The 22,897-nt window shown below is 48.5% G+C and overlaps 1 protein-coding gene across 4 annotated transcripts in view; it reads left to right on the forward strand.

Annotated features, from left to right (window-relative positions):
* Positions 1 to 22,897, forward strand: part of PLXNA4 (plexin A4) — a 460,966-nt gene that overhangs the window by 325,668 nt on the left and 112,401 nt on the right. For all 4 annotated transcript variants that reach the window (XM_064442386.1, XM_064442376.1, XM_064442394.1 and 1 more), the window contains 3 exons: positions 16,088 to 16,211; positions 19,606 to 19,759; positions 22,464 to 22,563. In XM_064442386.1, coding sequence (XP_064298456.1) covers positions 16,088 to 16,211; positions 19,606 to 19,759; positions 22,464 to 22,563 — 378 coding nt within the window. The remainder of the gene's footprint in view (positions 1 to 16,087; positions 16,212 to 19,605; positions 19,760 to 22,463; positions 22,564 to 22,897) is intronic.

The raw sequence follows: 22,897 nt of genomic DNA on the forward strand, positions 1-22,897 counted from the left end.
GCTGCTGATGCTGGCTGTGCAGGCGAGAGGAGAGGGAGAGCAGGCTTTGGCTTGGAGAGGGCAGCTCCCCTTGGCGGTCAGAGCCCTGGGTACCATCTGAAGCGCAGCAGGCTGGGATCCTAATGAAAGAGCTTTTCAAGTCCTCGTTTCTTTCCTCAGTGAGTAGAATACTATTAACCTTTAAGGCAAAATTATATTTCGTGCCTCTGGGAAGCAGTAACATTTTACTGAGCTGCACTGGGGAATCAGGTAAATGATTGTTAACTCTCTCCAGCCCCGTTTCAAGGCCATTTTGGGGCAGCTGTCTGTGCATGTGTGTGCAAACCCTGCCAAGCAGCTGAGCAGAGCTCTGTGCTCAGGACCCACTAGCTGCTGGAGATCCCCTGTCCCCTGCTGCGATTCAGCCTGCATGTCCCAACTGCCTTGGTCATTAACTGGTAATCAGCTGAACCTATGGTCCTGGCATCTCGGGGCCAAAAGCTCTGCAATGCTATTTTTGCCATTTCCCAGGTCCACACAGTTGTTGGGCAACAGGTCTGGCTTTCGATGGCTGAGGACGTGGTTTGTTGAGAGTCAGGCCATAGGACACACACATTTATGAGCCTGTACTGTGATATCTCTCACAGCTGGGGACAAAGATGCTGTATGTGGCACTGCTATTAAATAACGCCATGGAGGTGAGCCCTGCTGTCTCTGAATTGAATATCCAACTGTGTTTAGAAGCTGCTTCACCCAACAAAGTACTTGTTGCAGATTTGGCAGTCTAGGGGCTCCGACAAAGTCCTGTCTTGCCCTTGGGTAGCATGTGGGATCACAATACACCAAAGAGACATGCGTGTTTTGCTGTCAGGGTGAAACAGGCTGATGTTGACTGTGAAATCCACCGAGCACGCATCCATGAGCGTGCACAAGAGCTTCTAAAAATATCAAGTGCTGGGATCTATTCATGAGATAAAAACACTAAAGTGGAGTAAAAAGTGAGATCCTTCCTTCCTTCCTTTCCTTCTGTTTTTCCCTTTTCCTTCTCTCTCTTAGTGCATCACTCCAGCTCTACCCTCACTTCCAGCCAGTGCTTTCCACAGGACCTGCCCAACACCAAACATGTGGGTTGGGTGGCCAGGGGTAGTGATGGGGACTCTGAACTGCTCAACCTTTGGCAGGGAGAAAGCAGAAGCCACAATGTGAGGACAAAGTGAACACCTTGGGTAGAAAATTAAATCAATGCAGCAGTGTGAGCCAGAAAGCAAACGATGCAGCGGCAGCAAAGCTGGCTTCCAAATTGAAATGTGTTTGCTGGGGATTGTCCATTGGCTTGGGGAGTTATTATTTCCATTTCTCTAGTTATGAATTAATTTCTAGAGAACTTAATCATCCCCTCCCTTCTCCCTCCACAACCCCCTCTTCCCTTCTCCTTCTAATTTTCCACTTGACTGGGGATTCTCTGACAGTGAAGATTCAGGCTTAGAGGAGGTCCATGCAAGCTGCTCCATTAGGCTGGATAATCTCATTGGAACCAGTGGCTTGAATAATAACACCTTCACCTCATGCACTGCACCAGATTTAAAAGACGCTTAACACCCTGGGTGCAGTGATGGCTACGGCAGGGGAAGGGGTGTGTCAGAGCCTGCACCAAGCACCTTTGTCTCCTGGCTCTGCCAACATACCCACGCTCCTGAGGACACATCTACGGTCTGAGATAAACTCTGGTCCAAGCCTCCTCCAACGTCGAGACATCTGCACTGTCAGAAGCAGAGGCATCCTGAGCTTGGCCGCTCTGTGCACAAGCAGAGCCCAGACCCACACTGCGTTGGAGTGATGAAGAATTTTGCTGTCTCAGGAGTCAGTGGGTCAGGGATGCGTGAGGATGAACACTCTGCACCCTATCCCACCAGCTGATATCCCGACTTCTGTTTTCCCTCAGCAAGTTGTGCAGACTGGAGCAGGATCATTTAAGTGGGGCTTAACGCACTTCAGCCTGGTGACAAGCCTGCCCTTTATCTTCAGAACATAAAGCACCTAACCTAGGCCTTTTCATGCCACCATGTCACGACATGCAGAGCATAGGCCTGGCTCTAAATCCAGCCAGGCCATCTCAAAGGGTCCTCACCCTGTGTTATAACCCATCTGAGAGCACAAACATGTCTGCTGCCTGGTCTTTTCCTCAGTGTACAGTGCCAGACTTGTCTCCCTTCCAGATGTAACTAAAAACCTGAGTCCTGCGACCAAGATATAAGATGGACGGTTTAAATCCAGGATTCTGGACTGGATGTTATAGGGTTGATCCTGAAGGACTGCAAGTCTAGTAGGACTCTCTTGCTCTTTGCAGGTATAGGTGGGCTCTTGTCCATCACATATTCTTATGGTAGAATGAGTCTTATACAGGGGGATCACACATGAGAGCCAACACCGTGAAACTGCACTTGAATTCCTACCTCTTTCAGTATCCCCAGACCTTTCCCACCACCTGCCCACACCGGATCCACACTGTCATGACCTCGCAGCCTGTGTTGGAGCATTGCTGTGCTCTGTCACAGTCAGAAGAAATATCTTCTCATGGTGATGCCCATCAGAGCCATGAGTGCAGCCTGGTCATCCTGCACACCCAGTAGTCTCACAACTGCCCAGAGAGGGTCACCGTGCAAGCTTTCTCCAGAAATGGCATGTTTTTAAAGGGAAAGAAACTAGGAAAACTTGTGTGGGAGATTGTCACCTGGAATGTATAATAAATGGCTCTATTGCCATGCATCTGACAGCCCAGCCTGCTGGAGGTCATTCACAGCACCACAGCAATTTTTCAGTGTTTAACCCGTCCCTTCCAGCCATACATAAATGGGGGAAATTCATACATCACATGCCAACAGCCTTTTCCTTGCAGCGGGAGCAGTAGCTGAGATCCCCGGCAAACCACAGGTCAAGGAGTGCTTTCCTGTGCCTCGTGGTGCGAGGGGCTGGCTCAGTGGGGTGTGCCACACCGGACTAGGAGCTCCTCATGTGTTTTAGGGGAATGATGGCTGAGGAACTCCTTTTGGATGAATGGTTAAAGCAGCAGAGGATGAGGTAGGGATCATTTCTAGGGTCATCTGAACTCCTGGTCCTTTTCTTTCTTAGTGGTTGGCTCTGGGTGGACCCTTGCTCAACTCTAAACCTCTCTGCAGAGTCAGCTTGTTCTCCTTGCTGGGTAGGCAACCACTGTAGAGGGAGCTCAGGCTGCCTGATGGGGCCTTTGGTGTTCATCAGGGAGAAAATCTTAGGAGGAAGGGAACTGAGCTTGTTCTCTGACTTTTTGGTGGGAGCAGGCTTGGACAGAGAACGGCAGTCAGAATAAGATTAAAATCCTTCCTGCTCTATTTTTCCTCTTGCTCCTCTGCCCCCACAATACCCTTTCCTAGTGCACAGTGGGAAGGAGCTGAGCTGTGAAAGTCAGGATGAGGCATACTTTGAGTGGGGTTTTTATTGTTATTTGTGATGGAGTTGGGGTGAAATGCTGATTTAGGTATTTGGGAAGCTCTAGCTTTGACCAAAATCCTGTGCATCAGTCATGTGAGGGCCTAAAAGCTACCATGTAAGCACATTTTATCCTTTGTTTATGACCTATGAGGAAGTTCACCTGTTGAAGGTTGGGCGTCCTACGCAACCCATACTTTTTCCTTGGTCTGAAGAGACAAATGCCCTAGAGATGGATTAGAAATTTCAGGCACAGTCTGGGTGGGGTTGGTGAGACTGCATGCACGCCTGTCTTCTTCAGGCAGCAAATCCCATCACAGTGATTTCACACCACATGGAGAAAGCCAAGCCTGGGCTAAGAGGTTCCTTGGCTTATTCTTCCCCAGTGAGGCTTAAGTCACCATGTAGAGTGCTTCTCCTCTCCAACCAGAGCCATGGGCAGGCAGAAACCTTCCTTTCGAGGTCTGCATGGTAACATGAGTTCGATGTAGTTCTCTCTGCGCTATCCTGTGCTTTTCTCAGGCTTCTAAATGTACTGCTGCAAAGCATAGGGAAAGTTTGGGCCTGGAGGGAAGAACTGCCTCTGCCAGCAGCAAATACCAGAGCTACAGCACACGTCACTGTTGGCTCTGCTGCCAGGAGACTTGGGCAGATGGATGGATACACATGGGCAGGAGGAGGAGGGAAGGGAAGGAGCTGAACAGTGACGTGAGAAAGGAGATATTGACGAAGGTCAAAAGGAGCAGTGGGGAGGGAGAGCTTGGTTTGAGAAACTCTTTGGGGTCCCCTATCCGCTGCATCCTTTGGGGTAAAACTGTTTGGGGCAAGGGGTTTCTAGAGGTAGGGGATTTCGATAAGCAGTGTTTGAGCCCAATCAGTCTATCCTGTGGAAATATTTTCTCTCTTCTTGGTATGCTTCCCCAAGTCGGAACAGCAGATGCTAACAGCAAAAGAGCAATTAAATTACATGCTGGCTGAGTCTGGCAGTGATTCAGTACCTGTATAAGTTGGGAACCCCTTATAATGTACTTCCCATGGCTCCCCAAACCTCCCTGCAAACCCCCTTGAACACAGGTTGTGCTCCTCGTTTGCAGTTTTCCTGCCCTCTTTGTCCTGTAAGAGGTGAGGCTGAAGTGGCATCAAAGCCTCCCACCCATCTTTTAGAATTCCTGGTCTCACTGCACTCATGGCAGTGATTCATGGGCAAACATCAGGACCGCTGATTTGGATTAGCTCTGATCTCTGAGCAACACACTCCAAACCTTTTCCTTCTGGAGGCATGGGCACCTCCCATCATCTTCACCATCTTAGCATTTGGGCCACAGTGATAGGGAAAAGACCAAATACATTTCTCTGGAGTTACTTGAGCGAAGATCCCACAAAGAATTCAGGGATGATGTTCCCAGGCATCTGAATCAGGCCATGAACAAAGAGCTTCATCTCCTTTGAACAAATTACTTGCATCAGCCCTTGCAGAGGAGAGCATGTAGGAGCGCAGGAGAGCGTAGGTGTTATCTACCCAGGTTCTGGGGAAGACACTCACAAATATTATTAGCATGAATAGGAAGCGCCATGATAGGATGCTCTCTGGGAAAAGTAATTTTGTTCATTAATTACTTGCCTTATCTAGCAACCTTGTTCCCTTTCTCTTGCTTTCTTCTCTTTTAATTTTCTTTAAAATGACTGTAAGTGAATTCAGTGCTGGGAAAGTTTTTTTACAGTCTCCTCAGAGACAGAAGCTTGTATTACTCAGGTAGCCTTCAGCTGAGTCTTCAGGGGCTTTCCCATCTTCATTTGAAGCCCAGTCTTTTATGGGCAGATGGCAAAAGACTCTTCCAGGCAGATTCCTGTGAGTTGTTTCTTGTGGACCACCTGAGTGCTCTGGATTGACTGCAGTTCATATGCGTGCCTTTGGCTTGAGTTCTGCCTGCTGCTTGTGATTTTGTGCTCTGAGATTCTCCTTCTGCCTTTAGCTTCCAGGCCTGCATTGTGCCTGGTTAGTTCAACAACAAAAGGAGTCAGAGCGCTGTGATTTAAGGGACAGCATAGCAGAGACCCTGCAGCTTCAGAGATGGCCTTTCCTTGTGTCTTTGACCCTTGCAGGAGGTCGGAAAGGGTCAGTGGATGAAGGTAGGTGATATCTATCCTCCCATATGTCAAACACACGTGTTGGCTTTTTTTCAGACTGCTTCTACTGCAGGGAAGAGGTTTCTTCCAGGGACCTGTGTGTTTCCAGCACAACTGCTGCTAATCACTGCTTCAAGTGAGTTTGCAGTGTCAGCTGGGAATCAACAAATGCCACCATTCGTCATGGCAGCCTTTCTTACTGGAAACCAAAGACAATGAAAGTAGAGTTGCCTGGGCTGAAATACCACCATCACCTGCAGCCTGAGGCTGGGACCCACCTGGAGCCAAGTCCTCACCCCAAAGTTGTTCGGTCCTGGAGGTTGACTGATGCTGCAGAACTTGTTGGGGCTTTTTGAGGTCTCTCTGAACACCATGACTGTCATGGGAGGAACAGAGTCTTTCTGTAATGCTGAGCAGGACCAGCTGAGGGGTGTATTTCCACATCACCTTCCACAGACCCTCCCTCCCTCATTTCCACACTCTCCTCCCCCTGTGCCAGCAAACAATTTCCAATTCTTCATTGGACAAAGGCTCCAAGTTTCCAGGGATTTCCATGTGAAATGCTCCTGTTCATCTCAGGCTTGAATGAGCCATCAAAATGCTCATCAGGGATCTGCCTACAGAGGCACACACATGTGTACACACAAATCGCTTGTCCGTGGCTGGACCCCAGCAGTGTGTGAGCTGGTGTGGTCCTTGGGCCACCTCTGAACCTTTGTTCACAGGAGGGGGACCAGGTTACATTTGATGGGCAAATCAAATGCCTGGGGGCCTTTGCCAGGGCCCCCCAGGCAAGATTAAAATGGATGAGACAATCTGCAGCTCTGGAAACCTGGGGAGGGGGGTGAAGGAGAAGGGGCATGAAATCCCCCAAAGCAGAGGGAGGGGGGAATGCTGTTTATGGAGTGCCTGGCTTTGTAGGGTGGGAAATGGAGGAGTAAATCCCTTGCACCCACGCCCCGCGGGGCTCCGGGGGTGGGCTTATTCAATTGCTGCGATAGAGGGAGGGGCCCACCTGGGGACAGAGATAACGGGCTGGGCGCTGGGATTGCCGTTCTGCAGCATAAGCTGGGAGAGTTATCAGGGCAGAAACTCGGCTTCTATTACCATGCATTAGAATAGATTAGCAGGCAGAGCAATTAGCATCCTCACTCTATTTGGCGAAGTGACAGGGTCGGTAGCGGTGGGCAGGAGGCATGCAGGGAAGAGGCAGCTTTGGCAGGGCGGCGTTTCCCTCCCTGAACTGCAGCCCATGGATGGAGGGGACTTCTGGTCTTTCACCCCAGGACTGTCACTGCTGGGACATTGGAAAAAGCAGAGGTGGGAGTGAGTTTTGGCTAGTGGTCTGAAATGTTTTGTGGCTTATGGTCCCTGAAAAATTGCCCCAGGGAGATGCAAAGTCCCAAACAGCGAATTCCAGCTTTCCTGAGTTACCTTTTCTATGTCTCTTTGAGGTAATCCAAAGATCTCTGGGCTCCAAAATGCTATCAGTTAAAAAACACCACTTCCTTGGCTTCCCCAGGCCACTCCAATAGCGTTTTTCCCATCTTTGCCCACATTCATCTTTGATGCCCAAAGAGCAGGTTTTTTTGGGAGGCAAGCCTGTTTGTGTTTAGAGCCAAAGATGAAAACAAGGGTAGGACTCTTTCCTTGGATGCATATGAATTTGCTGAGAAAGCTTTCCCTCCTCTCGCTGCCAGGACAAGTTTCCCGGGAACGCTTCTGTGTATGACCTCAGCTTGGACTTCTTTTCCTGCAGTATCTTCTGCCTTTCTGTCCTGAATGGAGTTTACCAGGCAGTGGATAAAATTTAACTCCTTCGCACCAGGGAAAGCTAAATTTCAACTATCCTCTGACAGGGATGGAGGGCAACCCGGAGGCCAGAAAGAGTAGACAGGGAGGGATGGCTATTGGCCACATCACCACATAAAGTTTAAGGTCAATTATGTCTGCATCTCGACATTTATGGCATTCCTATTCTTAGGACCCCGAGGAAACCTGGAAATGTCAAAACACTGCTAAAACTGACCTTAAACTTTACATGCGAGTGGGACTGAATATCCTTCCTTTTCCTGACTCCATCCAGAAATTTGCTTTGGCTCCAGCAGAGGGAAAGGCAAATTTCAGCTTCTCCCTCCCTCCCCAGGCTCGCTTCCCCCTTGTGATAAAGCCATCTCAGAAGGCACAAAGCCGGCTCTACACATTGGTCAGACTTTGGCTAAAACAAACCTCTTATTATGTCCCCACATCCCTTTAATTGCTCTGTTCCTGTCTCATCCTTCTTTCCAACTGGGAAAAAAAAAAAACTTTTTCCCAATAAAAAATGAAGCTGTCATGTTACATCTCATCCTGAAAGAGGGACCAGACTAATGAGGCTGATTCAGACCATCACAGCCAGATAGCTTGAATCTTCAGAGCCTCCTGGAAATGAATGTCTCTCTGTGTCCTGCAGTCCCTTTCCTGGACTCCTGTCCCCAGCCCTGGCTGAAAATGTCATGAGGAGGGTTAGCACTTGGCTCCCACTGAGCTCCCTCTGCTGACCGCCTTGCAAAAGGCATGGCCGACCTGCCTGGCTGGTCGTCGAGTAGACATCCCCTCTGGCCCCTGGCAAGGGCTTCGGGCAGAGCAGGGACAGGGAGTCCTGGGCGAGCCTCTGGGCAGTGTTTGCACTGGGGAGGCAGGCTGGGGAGGCGGGGAGGACTTCAAGTGACCAGAAGCTTCCAAAAGCTGGCTGGCTTTGCGTAGAGAGGGGAAAACCCAAGAGATGCAGTGATGCCAGAAGTCTTCCCGTTACCTTGCAGGCTCTGTAGCCTGCCCCAGCTTTGCTCAGGGCACAAATGCTGGTGTAGTACAAGACCAAAGACTTCAAGGAACAGCCATCCTTTCTGTTATTTCATTTTGGAGAAAGTGCTCCTTCCCCTCAGGGACAAGGACAGCTACTACTGGGCCATGCCTGTACCCCCTGCTAGATTTCAGATTCCCAATTTGTTGGACCTATGCTGAGCTGGGGATGGGGGAACCTCTTCAGTTTGACCCTTGCCAGCCACCTGCAAGTGCAGCCTGCCTCACCATGGGCTCTTGCTGGGCTGGGAAATCTCAGATTTCCCCTTGGAGATGAAGAAATTGAGGAAATGGAAAATCATTGTCTCTTGCTCCAGGAGAGCTGGAACCATCTGGGCTTCCCAGGGTCTTGAAATCAAGACCTAAATAAGATTTCCCTGAAAGTTTCCCTTTATCCCCTCTACCATCCTCCATGGGAATTTTCCTGACCTTTCTCGTTGTATATATCCATCAAAAACACCTGGGCAAAAAGACCACTGGAGATGGCAGAAAGGACAGTCCGTGGAGTGTGGGAAGGGAGGAAAGTGTTTGTGGCTTGGACCATGGGGGTCTGCACACCAGCCCTGCACATCACTGTCCTCACAGACAGCCTGGGATGTGCAAGCTGGCCTCTGGACCCTTCCTCCCCTCTCACCATGTCCCCATCCCCACTCCACCCAGGCCTATATTCTCTCCCCATATCCTATTTTCTCTTGGTTGAGCATGAGGAGATTAGGAGACACATGACAACCCTTGTGACTAGAGTCAAGGAGACAGACAGACAACCTGAGAAGAAGAGAAGAAGGCAGGGCCAAAAGGCTGGGTGAATTTAAGGGGAAAAGCTGAGGAGAGGAGAAAAGCTTGGGCAACTGTGTCCCATCACAAAAACCACAGAACTGGGAAGGGGTGAGGAATTGAATGGGGCAGCACCTCCAACTTGCACAAGCTGAGGACCCCAGTGTGAGTGACCCCACACCATGACAAAATGCCTAGAATGGACAGGTTGGGAAGACAAATGGGGATACCAACATGAGGCCTGTGTCCCATCAAAATGCCCCATCCTACGCCGGTGGCCTGTCCTTGCTGGTGTGAATGGGGTGTGCACTGGTCCCCACCCGCCACCTCGAATTTACCGGCACTGGTGGGAAGGTGTAAAGAAAGGGTAGCTGTGATTATTCTGTCAAAGGCTGAGTGAATTTGTCCCCTGCAGGAAATGTCACCATTTGGAATCAGAAAGGAAAGCTGAAATGTCAAAACCTTTTGCAAAACAGCGATGCCTGCAAATTACCTGTTTGGAGGTGGTGGAAGGGTGTCATTTCAGTTTGCTGAGCAGACCCAAACCATTGAGCTGTCTCTCATGCTGCTCCCCGCCACCTTTGGCATCAAATGCAGTCGCCTGATGTCCCTCTTCTTCCCTGCGAGCTCATCTCAGTGGCCAGATTATGAGCCTTGCAATGCAAAAGCAGTCAAAAGAAAACTGCTGTGCATCAAATGGTGAGGCTTCTCCAAAAAAAAAAAGATTAATTTGTTTGGATTTTATTTCTGGGAATTATTTTTTTAATTGTAAGATTTTTTTTTAAATGAAAAAATTGTATAATGTGCTAATTGCCATTTGTAAAAAAAGCCCCTCTGTTCTCTGTAGCAATGTCTGATCAGATCCAATCACCACTCTTTTGTCTTGAAAATTGTTTTTAATTGACAAAATTACAGATAAGACCTTTTCCATTGCCAGAAAACTGACATTTTTTTTGTGTCTCCTATTAGAAAAGTTGGATATTTTAGTCTGCTTATGGGAAAATGAAGGAATAAAAAATAAAACAGGGAATCAAAATCTCCTTTTTCAACAACTATGGAATCAAACAAGACAGTCTCAGTCAGGACTATATGCTGTTTTTCTGACTACACTATATCAAAAAAAAAAAAAAGAAGAAAAAAAGATTAACAGAAACTTCCTCCTTGGCTTTCCCTTCCCAAGACTATTTGTCTGTGTCTATTTTGTCCACTCAGGGTGTCAGTTAGTTTGGTCTCCAGCAGGGACCACCAGATCTGGTTAATGGTGTGGATTAGCAGAACAACTTCCCGCCTCTCCCCAAAGCCTTGTGGCCCCAGGCACCGCATGGGTCTGTGGAACAGCTGAGCACCTCCCAACCCGCAAGTCCGAATTATAAGAGAAACTCACTGCATGACCTTATCAGGATTTTGCATGTCTTAGGAAATAATTACGACTAAAACGGCCAGGCACAAGGGCCATGTGCCTTTTAGATGCATTTAATTTGACATCACAAGTGGTACTAAGGGCTGCCTTGCTGGCAGGTATGACTAAGAGAAAAGCCCTTAGCTCATGGGACTGTGAGGTCGTTTGACCTTAATGAATGGCTAGAGAGAAGGCTGGAGATCTTGGTCTGTAGAGCCCTCAGCGCAGCATGTGTCTCCATCCTGGTGCAAGAAATGGGAGCTGCAGAGCTGCAGGGGTGCTCTGGCTCAGGTCCTAAGAGCATCTGCACAAGCATCCTGCCTGGGAGGGGAGAGCACACCAGCAGCACCTTCTTCTCATTCCCCTCTGCTAAGAAATCAGGAGTCACCCAAAGCAAACTCAGGCACTTCAGGCAGTGGTGGGATGGAGAGATGGACAAGAAGTGGGATGGGCAGGGAAACATCCCCCCTGGAGGCCCTTGTCCCACCTCACCACGCTCATGAGAGGTGGCCTCAGCACTTGGCATCACAACTCCCCTGTTCCCTTCCCTCAGCAAAGAGCAGGCTTCCCCCAGTTTTCTCCCAGTCCCTAGCCCCTTCATGGTCAGAAGAGTTCTTCCTATTTCAGTCATCTTCCTGAACCAAGCTCCATCCCCTGCAGATGTTGTGACCGCAGCCACTTTATCACCATTAGTCCAGATCCCGTGAGGTCTGGGTGACAAAGACACAACCCCGAGGTGGGGGAAAAGGGAGGTGCAATGCTCCAGAAAAGTACAAGAGCAACTCTTTGGGGTAAACTGATAGGATGGGGCTGAGGGTCTCCAGGACTCTATGGTGAGGGTGCGGCAAGGTTCAAGACCCCACTATGTTGGGCATGGGGGAAACAAAGATACAGCCAAAAAGAGGCAAGTTATAAAATAAAGACAATGGGGTCTGGCTGGTTGGTTTGGGGTTTTTTGCAGGTTTTTTGGGGGTTTTGTCGTTGTTTTTTTCTACAACAGGATGGTGGAGATGTATCTCCACTGAGAGGCAAAGGCAGGTGAAAGCACGCACGTGGCATGCATGCCTTCTGTTAGGCTGGCAACCCTGTAGTAACATGATCCGTTTTCCATGCTGTGAGTAGGGAAAACAAAGGGCTTGCAGGTGGAGGAATACCCCACGTGACCCTTCTTTTACTTAGTCTATCCAGGTGCATGGAGCTCTTGGGTCTGTGCTCAGCCTCTCCAAAGATTTCAGATTAACCCTTCCAACCATGGGCATTGAGGGACAAACCCTGGAGGTGGTGGAGTAGGTCTGGGCTTGGTTTGACCAAGTCCTAGCAAGGCAGAAGAGCTGTCAGCATCTCGTTGCAGAGGTGGGATAACACCTTATCCCTGTGCAGCCGCTGTTTGCAGGATGTGGCCCCAGCAGATTGCTGTAGGTCCCTGATGGCAGACCTGGGATTTAACCATGGTGCCAAACGAGGGCCTTCATCTCATTCTCAGGAGACATGGGCTTTGCTCTGCTCTCTGGCACGCATGCATCTGTGCCTCAATTTCCTGTCTCTGCATGGTAATGTTTCAACCTCACAGAGGTGTTGTGAAGTTTAATTAGCTCCAGGCAAAGCCCTTTGAGATCCTCAGATGAGAGATGCTATAGAAGCGCAAAGTATTAATTTAACATTATTAAAATAATTGGTTAGTGGATGGTGAACAGAGGGTTAGCGTTAGCGGTATTTATTCTTAATGGGAGATGAGGAGGAAATAACATTCCTCATGGTTCAGCGATAGGACCAGTTTCTTAGTGTTTGCACTAATGGTTTGGACAGAAGCAGGACACTTGCAATTGTTAAAGATGCAGCTGATAATGAAATAGCAGGTGTTATTAAGACATACAGAGAAGTGCTGTGTCTACACCATAATCTTATGCAAATAAGTTCAGGAGTGGAATGTGCTCTTTCAGGTGTCTTAGTGTAATGTGATGCCACCGGGTGGGAGTTACTTACCAGCTAATTATAGCATGAATAGCACGGAATTATGTTATATGGCAGTGGAAAGTGATCTCGGCATATTGACAGACCCGGCATGTTAGAGTTACTGATATTTTATTAAAGCATAACAGTTACTGGCAGTACAAGGTATTTTTCCCCGCATAAGCCCTAATAGACGCACCAGATGAGAGCGCAGCAGAGTCGCAGCAATCTCCGAGGGCCCAAAGTACACTCCGACTCTCGGCAGAGACAACAGAAATGATTAGTTGGGGTTGGGATATTTCATTATCCCTTTCACAGTCCAGCTGCCACGTGCAGGCAGCTGCCTTCCAGGTGACCACTTTTCTAAGGCAGGCACTTGTGTCTGGAAGTACGTATTTATTAAAAGTCCCATTTGCCTTTATTTACAATTTGCTGAAGTTACTTTCTGGGCTGCAATGTCCCCCCTGGGCAGCTGCCTTCAGTGGCTGGGTGCTTTGCCATGTTTGTTTCTGTGTTTCAGCCAACGTCACCCAGGGATTGGAGAGGCTAATGCTGTGGGGCAATACTTTGCTCTGCACACGCTGAAACAATTTTCTCTGCTGTTTCCCCCTACTCTTGGGAGCGGGCACAACATTTTTGGCAGTGCAGAGGAAGACCGGAGGGAGAAGGTTACTTTATGGCTGGTCTGTACCTTTTTCTGCTCACCTGAAAATCCACATTTTGCCTCTGAAGAACCTCAGTTGCAGGTGTGGAGCAGCCACCTGGGAGGGCGTGGTGTGTAAACCTACAGGATGCTCCACGTGCTGCAGCTCAGGATAGATAAGCAAGAGGAGATGAGGGAAACCAAAAGGCTCTGGAGAAGAGCCCCTATCACTCCTTTCTGCATGGACAAGCCTGTAAAATCCACTGGCAGGCAGCTCCATCCCTTTAGTCTTGATTTATGTAGCAGCTGGGATCAGTTACCTGGGATGAGTTATGCTGCTAGCTCAAGGAAGGGGTCTGTGATGTTGCCTTGGCAGCCTGAACCCTGCCGATGACCCAGACCCCAGCTCAGTTTGGTTCAGCTTGGCAGAGCTCCCCCATCATCAGACTCACGCACCAGGCACAGTTGGGCGTTTTGGGTTTTTTCCCCCGCTCTGTTTTAAATTGAGAAATTGCATTGTAAAAGTCAGACAGTCAAAGTCAAAAGTTAGGAAGTGGCAGAATTGAGGTCACCCGTGGAAAAAAGGAATAATAATGTGTGATCCTGTAATTAAAGTCTGGTTTGCAGCGTGTCAGTGCAGAGAGCAGATTTAGGAGTGCAGAAGCTACTTTCAGTCTGCCAGTACCTAATTCCTGAGAGCCTGACACTGCAACCTTAACATTATATTAAAACCAGGCTTAGTTTGGATTGATGTTTCATCATTTCATTATTTGGATGGCAACACACCTTACAACAGATATCAAGGCTGCAAAACACATCGGTCTAATATTGAGTGAGGTTTTGGTCTGACGAGTTACATGTCTTAAACATGTATGACCAGTAAACAGCAAGATAAGATGCTGATTATTATATTCCTGCTCAGTGGTGGGGCTGGGAATACAAAGCACATTCCTGCATGTTTAACCTATACCCACGTGTTGTCCTCCTGTGCAAATGTGCTGCATGTGTTTGCAACCTACTGTGTTATTACACCTGACCTGAGCTTGGGTATCTGCCCATTTAATTTTAGAAAATCCAGACATTTCTGTCATGCTGCAGCTGGAGGGAATAAATGGGAGACAGCAGGACATGTTGAAGAATTTGGGTGCTTGTGTTTTAGCACTGAGCCCAAAAGGGTTTCCTTCCAAGCTATTCTCAGAAGAGGAGTTCCCACACTCTGCAGTCCTTTGATGGGATTGCTGTGTCTATTTGTTTTATAGAAGTGCTTAGAAAAATCTCAGGTCAGCATTTTGCCGTGACTTTCGTTCTGCTATAGGGGACTTACAGTTTTGGGAGTAGTTAATCAGCTCTCCGCCCAGCCCTCTGGAGACTGCACGTTTAAAATTCCTGATCCAGCATGTGGCAGTGCTAAAGGAGACTTAATGGGATGAAGGCTCCTAGGGAACGGACAGTGGGAGCTGCAATGCTGCTCTTGGTCTCTCAAACCTGCCGAGCAAACTGAGAGCATGCGAAGGATGGTGGAGATCTCCCTTTATGATTACTTCTGCTGGAAATACAAAACTTTCTTCTACCAGAAAGATGGAACAATTTGAGTTTGAAATTGAGGTGCTCATTTTTATCTAGCATCAGCCACTAGAGAGAAGCCAAGCTTTAAAGATTTAGGCCAGACCCCAAGCTCTGTAATATTCAGGCTCAGCCATATATTGAGTTGATTTTCATGTGTTGCTTTAGATCCCCATCTACAAATTCCCGTGCATACAGGCACAATCTCTGCTCCAGGGAGCAAGGACATTGAGGGGCGATCTTGGAGCTAATCTTCCAGCATCCCCTGTGTGCTCTCACAACTAAGACTCCGAAGTCTGGGAGTGGGTGAATAATTTAACATCCACACTTAGTCTTTATAGCTGATTTTAATGGGCATAATAGCACTGCTAATAACAAAATCCATTGAAGACACCCTGTGCAAGTCCATAACATTAGCTTAATGGCAAAAGGTAATTGGCATGCAGTTGGAGCTGTCCTTTTGTATTAACCCTGTGGATTTCTAAGCAGACATCTTCCTTGAAGCGATGGCCTTAGCAGCACATATGGAGTAAAACACAGATGTGTTTTATGCTAAGAAAATGCAAATCTGGATTGAAACAAGGCACACAGCTACTAATTCACATTGCTGGCTTGTGTTTACACTGGACAGACAAGACAGGAGACAGTGACAGTGCTGAAAGCACTGACAACGATTAGTGTGTGGCGTAAGGTTCGCGGGCTTGTGCAGCCCAGCTGCCATGCACCCACCAATTTCACTGAACTCTCACTAATTGGGAGCACTAGAATTTTTAAGATTCAACCCTGGGCGCCTTTAGTCAGGCACTTTCAACCCAGATGGCAAAAATCCCTCAGCCTGCCTGGGACTACTGAGGAGCTGCTGGGCAATGGATTGGAGGGCTGCCCCTTCCCAGCAGAGAGGTATGAGCAGCCCAGAATTACCACAGATTTTTAGTCTCCTTCACAGTGCCAAAGATCACGGACTATGCACAGCTACTCTAAAAAAGACAACCCACTGCCCTGGGACAGGGCATTTTTCAGGGCTGCCAGGGGAAGGTTGTGCAGTACCTGCTATGTGGGTAGAGAGACAGAGCATCCCTAGAGCTGTGCAGCCTACCCAAAGGATGGGGCTTTCACCCAACACCCTTTCTCCTTTCATAGTGTCCTTGCAACTTTCCAGCCTGCTGAGTGACTGCACGAGTCAGTGCTCCAGGGCATGAGTGTGGTCTTCCACGTAGTGCGGTCCCAAAATGTACAGTGTTGACTTTCCATCCAAAATTATTGCTCCTTCTATGTCTCAGGGCTGTTTTCACCCTCCCAGCCTGGCTTTGTGTTAACTCTGTCCTTCTCTGTTCCCATTTGTTCAGGTGCACGAGGAAAGAGCGATGTGAACGCTCCAGTGAGCCTCGGAGATTCGCCTCGGAGATGAAGCAGTGCGTCCGGCTTACCGTGCATCCTAACAACATCTCCGTCTCCCAGTACAATGTATTGGTGAGGAGCATTAATCCTTATCCCCCCTCAGATTTAATCAGCCCATGCAGTCTGACAGGCCCAGATATGTGCAACCTGGGTGCAGCATGAGTGGGAAGGACTGGCAGCTCCATGCACGAGGTTATCCAGAGTCCTTTAACTTCCCCAGCAACTTTCCTGGCACAGAGAAAGATTCACCGTGGAAGGACATTTTGGCCTTGGTTAGCCCCTGTCTAGAAGTGTGGAAGAGGTTTCCCTGTTTGCTGTGAGGAGCTGAGGGCAGGTCTGAGGGACTTTGCACCCTGCACATGTTGTGTGCATACAGTGTATTTATTAACCTCCCTGGGAGAGGGTTTTGTGTATGGCTGGGATAGGCTTTAGGCTAGAGACATTATCATGAAATAATTAAATAACCTTCTAGGATAGGGGCAAGTGAGGGATATGATGTGTTATTTCAATTTTTTGCCATCTTGGGTGGAAGTATGTCTTTCTTAAGACACCAAGAACTCCACCCTGCTGTAGCTCCAGCACTGAGTGTGCAGAGCAGAGAGACAGCATGTTACTTAGAGGAACCTAAGGCTGCCAAGGTTCATGCTCTCTTGTTACCTTCCTCAGCACAAAGTTTAGTCTTTATGTCCATGAGCTACTCAAGTCAGCAGCCAACAAAGCCACGCGCTGAATGCTGGTGGAGCAGTAGATGATCCTGATCATTTTCTAGGCTTAAGGCAAGAAACCTCTGTTGAAGATCTAACCGGTTTATGGTTTCTCTCCTGATTCATGACAGCAGTACCTTATGTGGTGAAATCCCAGTACCCTCTGAGAAGAAGGCAGAGACTACTATTAGAAGGGTATTTCATTAAGACTACTAAGGGTCTGTCCTTTTGGCCATACTAGTTTGGGATGGAATTGAGTTGATAACCTAGACCCCAAAAACTCAGTCTCTGGATGAGTTGTTCACTAACCCCACACCCTGAAAGGTCTAAATGGTGTTGCTGAAGAAGCAGCTGCCAGACATCTTCCAGGTGACAGGTTTTGGAGTGCTAGGTTTTCTTTGGTAATAATGAAGTCAGCCTTTCAAAGCCTGCATGTCCAATCATTGCTGCTTTGTTTCAGCCTCTTAACTTTGCTGTGACTTTACTTTCCTAGGCTTCAAACAAAACTGATCTGAGACATCTTGAGTCTTTTGTTCTTCTGGGAGTTCAAGGTTTCTTTTTCTTATTCTCTCAGTAGCCGTTGAATTCTTTCATGTTGGAATAAATCCTGGGGGACTAGATGGCTCAGGGCAATTGAAATTGATAACAGAATAAAAGACCTTTACCTCTAGGTTACTCTGGCAGGGCAAGTCGACCCAGAGCTGCTGGGATCAGAAGTTGCCATTGTCTGACTGTTGCCCAATAATCTGTAAGAACATTTCCATGGGAGTCTCAGCCCAGTCCCAGACAGACTGGTGTCCCAGCTCATCCACAGTCACCAGAGACAGTCTCTTGGCAAATCAGGAAGGGAGCACCAAAAAAGGAACAGCTGTGGTGGTGTCCTTGCTGAGTCTCGCTTGGGTCCTAGCAACGGGTCAATAACATTGAGTTGTTGCCCATGGGGGCAGAGAAGGTATCTGTGTGAACAGACAATCTTTTAGACTTTGGGCACTTACAGGCACTTGGAAAATTGTACCTGAGTCTGTCAATCTGGGGACTTGGAAAATTGAGTCTGTTTCAGTCTAGGGATGCTGCTCTGGGATCTCTGAGAAGATATAGTTGCTGGGGGAAGGCTTTGTTCTTCCCTCATCACAGCAGCTCCAAAGCAGGCATGTGGGATGTAGGACTTCTTGTCTGTTCAGTGTGCACTGGCTCATGATGTTTGTTGCCAAGCACTACTGGTCATCACTGGTGTCATCTTCTGCATGGCGCACCTTCATTCTGCATTGCCCATGCTCAGAGAGAAATATTTGTTAAGCAGAATAGTTTGCCCTTCTCTAACTAGCAGTGTATTAATGAGCAGGGAGAATGGATTTAACCTGAGTGCTAAATCTATCCAAATAACCAAAGCTTTTTCCTACTCCTCATCCAAGACGAAAAAATAGCCTTTCCCATTGCCATTCCCATTGCCCGAAAATGAACATACTCTCACAAAGGCTTTATGTCAGCCAAAGCTGAAGCCTGTCTGCCCAGCCTTTCTCCCTGATGGTGCCTAGTGTGAAGAAATAGCTCCAAGCCTTCTGTAAGTGAGAAAAAAACAATGTGGGGGAACAGTAAGCATTATGTTATGTTACAGTTCTCTCCTGCTTTGTCACCTGGACTGACCTCCTCTGTTCTTTGTGCTGGTAGAAACACTTCAGCATGCATTTGTGTCTCCTTTCAGTGATTGTCACCTCAGATGGGGCCTCAGCTAGTTCATGGAGGAGGCAAGTGTGGAGAGCATATGCATTTGTGCCTGCATCAAGTGGCTGACTCTAGTGGTTGGTCAGAAAACCTCTACAATAATTACTAGAAGGTCATCAGCAGGTGCTAGAATGGGGTGCCTCTCTGTGTTCAGAGGTGGTCTAGTGGGTTGGGCAGGACCCTCAAGGATGGAAAGCAGTGATGCAGGACCTTAGCTGGTCAGGTAACTTAGCAGCATAAGGGTCCTTCTCCAGAGAATAAACATGGTGAAAACCAGCCATGAGATTCCTTTCCTCCATGACCGTGGGCAATGACATAACAATGCCAATGGGTGTTGTGAAAGCTAAAACCATGGGCAATTTCTCCTTCACAGCTTTTTTTTATTATGTATGGCAGCCCAATACAGCATGTCCCCAGGGCCAACTGCTTCTTTGGTGGGATGGGTAGGAGAGGTTTGTTGTGCCTCTAGAGACAGCTTTGTTTTGTGGTGGACTGAAGGCTGTAACTAGACTCTCCTTACACAGGAACTTGGTGACAGAGCGCTCCCCCATCTGCTGATGCTAGGAGGGCAGGCCGTAGAGAGTTAGACTGGAGCGCTACAGTTTCTCTGTAGTCTGCAGAGTGCCTCTTGTGAGTAGTAGTCACCTTCCTCAGAAACCGCGTGCTTTGGGGCCACCAAAGCCCTGGTCTTCACAGCTGGCTCCAAAGACTCCCTGCCTAACCTTACACTTGCATGACAGATAGTGAGCACTCCCTCCCCTCCACTGACCCAGCCAGCATTGGGATGCAGTGCAGTTGCCCCTGCATAGCCACGTACCACTTGTGTCGGCATCAGCATCTCATCCCCTTCCCCCTCCACACACATACCCCTCTCCTGAATAGCTGCTTTCTGTTGAAGGAGGATGCTCTCTCTAGCAAGAGGCTCTTTGTCCAACCTCTCCAGTGTAATTCTCTCCTGCTGGACCAGCTCTGTTGTTCGGCTTAGCATTCTCTCTTCTTTTTTTCTGTCTCTTCTTCCTTCCCTCCATCTTTGCCTGCAGCTGGTCTTGGAGACCTACAATGTCCCCGAGCTGTCAGCAGGAGTCAATTGCACCTTCGAGGACCTTTCAGAGATGGATGGCTTGGTGGTGGGCAGTCAGATCCAATGCATCTCTCCAGCTGCCAAAGAGGTGCCCCAGATCATCACGGAGAACGGTGGGTATCCCACAGCTCCTCCACCTGCACCCCGTCTCCCTCCTTTCCTCACCCCACACCCCTGTGTCTCTCCTTCTGCTTTCTGCCAAAGCAGAGTTTGGCTCGTGAGAGCCTGAGGACAGGGTGTGCAATGCACAGGGAGTAGGTGGGACGCTGTGCTGGTGCTTACTGGTGGAGCTGCGCAGCGACACATCGTACCATGAGTTGCGGGAATGTGCGTGTTTATGTGTGCACACGTGTGCAAGCGTTGTGCTGCAATACCAGTACCTGCATTAAGGTGCTTCTATGTGTGAGAGTATGTGTTTTCAGACTGCCACCGAGTGGCAGTTGCATATATCTAGCAAAAAAGAGATGGATGTGGGATATTTGCTCCCTTTTGCCGAGGCTGGTGTCATACAACCAAGGGAATGAGGGTGTACATGCTCTCAACACACCCCATCCCCTGCAGCAGCCAGAAAGTCCCGCAGACCTGAACGATCCTGTCTGTAATTTATCCTACTCCCAGATTTAGACCTGTATGCTTAGTTCCTGGTCTCTGTCCCTGGCCTTTACTGCCTTCTGCTGTTCCAGGTTAGTTACTGGCTCCCTCTTCCAAAGATGCCCATCATAAAAAAATACCTTGCCTCCAAGAATGGTCCCCCAACCCACAACTGCCGGCCCTTTTTTGTTTCTCTTTTCTAACAATTTTTCTAGGTACTTTCAAGAGCACATATGGCTCTTTGCAGGGACTAAATAGAAAAAGATTGACCCCGCTGATCACCCCGAGAGGCGCAGAGAGGATGCTGTCATTGTTTTCCTTAGCTTCCTGTGAAAATTTACTGTAAAGTTTGTCTCGGAGGATCCTCAGGCCACAGAATAGGAAGTGACATGAACTGTCACTGTCATCTCTGCTTTCTCCAAGCCGCACACTGCTGCATGTGCTCTCCACTGCTGTCCCAAAACAAGCCCCCAGAGGGCTATTACCATTTTCAGGTCCCACTGAATTGTCAGTCATGTTTGCCTACCAAGACAGATGCCAGAAACTGTTTCCTCGGTATGGACATCTGTCCCAGGCCAGGCTATAATCAACCAGCCAACAAAAATAGCAGTGAAAGCTGGAGGCAGGACAAGAAAGAGAGATTTATGTGAAGCGTGTTTTTCAGAGAAGCTGGGCACCTGCAGCTTGTATCAACTTCAGCAGCTGGTACTCTGCACCTCTGCAAAGACCAAGTCCTCCATGCATAGTGCCAGAAGCTGGATATGAACCAAAGGATGTGTGGCTCTGTAGCACGTCCGATCCCTGGAGCCATCCAATCCTCACATCCTGTTTTAAAATATATGCAAGACGCTGGCAAAGTTGTTAAATACGAAGCAGTTAACAGAGCTGTCAAAGCCGGCGGCAGCAGATGGGCAGCAGAGTCGAGCACTGGCAGCAAAACGTGTTTAGTGAAGTGTGTGGGGTGCGTGTGTGTGCTTGTAGGTGGGCGAGCGCGCACACAGGCGCACGCTGCCGCGAATTGTCAAGTTTGCTTTGGCCTGATTGATTAATGAATCTTTCAGGTGAGGAGGAAAATAATAGAGGTGAAAGGGACAGCCAGGTTGAAGTCTTGAATTAAACGTGGATCCCCTCCCCACCAAATTACTGCAATTACTGCACCCACTCATTACGCACAGCTGATAGGCTCTGAATAGGGCCTTTGGCATTGTGGGAAGAGGTAACAGTTGACTGCCCAGCATGGGAGCGGTGGCAAAGGGAATGAGGAGATGGTGTGTAGGAGCTGAGGTGCAGGTTTTGCAGTGGATGGGTCTGTTATGGAAACGGATTAGTCCTTCTGGAAGTGTGATGGCTTGCGAATGTCCCCCACGTTGACCTGGGTTCTTTGTAGCCAAAGGCTTGGGTCAATGGACCTTGGGGTGGATGGGGTGAGTGAACCTAGGGGAACTGTTCATGTGGGAATCATCTGCATTTCCCAGGCTGCAGGTAGGGAACCCCTACCCTGACCTCACTGTTACAGTATCTCCTCCTTTGTCATTCCTCCATCCTGCTTTATCAAGATATGACCTCTCTTTGGGGGCAGGATCTGGAGGTGGCCTTTTTCAGGCACCTGAAAACAGCTTGGTTGTCCTGGATATTGGGCCCTATTCAGAAGCATTAAATAATGAGGGTGAGGAGAAAATAGATCTTTCTTTATCCCCTTAGGAAAGCAGGTGTGTTTATCCTTCAGACAGTGTATGCACAGGCCACCAATGTTTGGGGCCAGCAGTCAAATCTTCCACAGGTCCTTTCCTTCTGGGAACATCAAATGAACCTCAAGCAGTGAAGAACTGTAAGGACAGTACTCCATTTTAATGATCTCATCATTTCAGCCACCTGCATTGCCTCTTTGAGCTTAGCTTTCCTACTTGATTAATTCAGTCACCATAGCTTTGAAATTAGCGAGGTATGGTCTAGACCTGTCATCATCATCCAGCCCAGACTCTGCTCCCAGGTATGATAATTTCCAGTGGTGAAGACCTACTTCATCACCTCAGTACCATGAGAGGGGGAGATGTATATGTGAAGAACTGGGATCTGGAAGGACTTTACTGAAATTCTTATATCTTCTGAGGATAGAACAGCCAAGGTACTGTGGGATAGCTCCAGGTTTTGACTGATGGAATGGCCAGCAGGGCTTAACTAGGCTAAGAAAGTATTCACACACTGATGCATTTGTTTTTTCCCCAGGAGACCATCACATTGTCCAGCTTCAGCTCAAGTCCAAGGAAACTGGTATGACCTTTGCCAGCACCAGCTTCGTCTTCTACAACTGCAGCGTCCACAACTCGTACGTACATTACCTTTGATATCTGCTTTCCACCCACCCCTGGATCTGCCACAGAACTCACTGCTGACTGGGGCACATGTCCCTCACAAAGGTGGTTAGGTGTGGAGGTGACCAGGAGTCAGGGTGTGACCAGTGATGTAGGGTCGCTTGGGTGATGGTCAGCATGGTGGGGTCTCTCTGGAAAGACCAAGAGTAGTATAGTGATCATTTGTTCTGCTGATGAGCATCCTCTGCAGGAAGGCATTGCCTTGGGGAGTGGTGCACCCTCACGTGTCCCTCAGGTAGAGGTGCATCACATCAGTGGGAGTTTGCCAGGGAAGGAGTCAAAAGCAAG

Source organism: Phalacrocorax carbo, chromosome 1 (genome assembly GCF_963921805.1).
Source record: "Phalacrocorax carbo chromosome 1, bPhaCar2.1, whole genome shotgun sequence".
In the NCBI taxonomy this organism is placed as follows: Eukaryota; Metazoa; Chordata; class Aves; order Suliformes; family Phalacrocoracidae; genus Phalacrocorax; species Phalacrocorax carbo.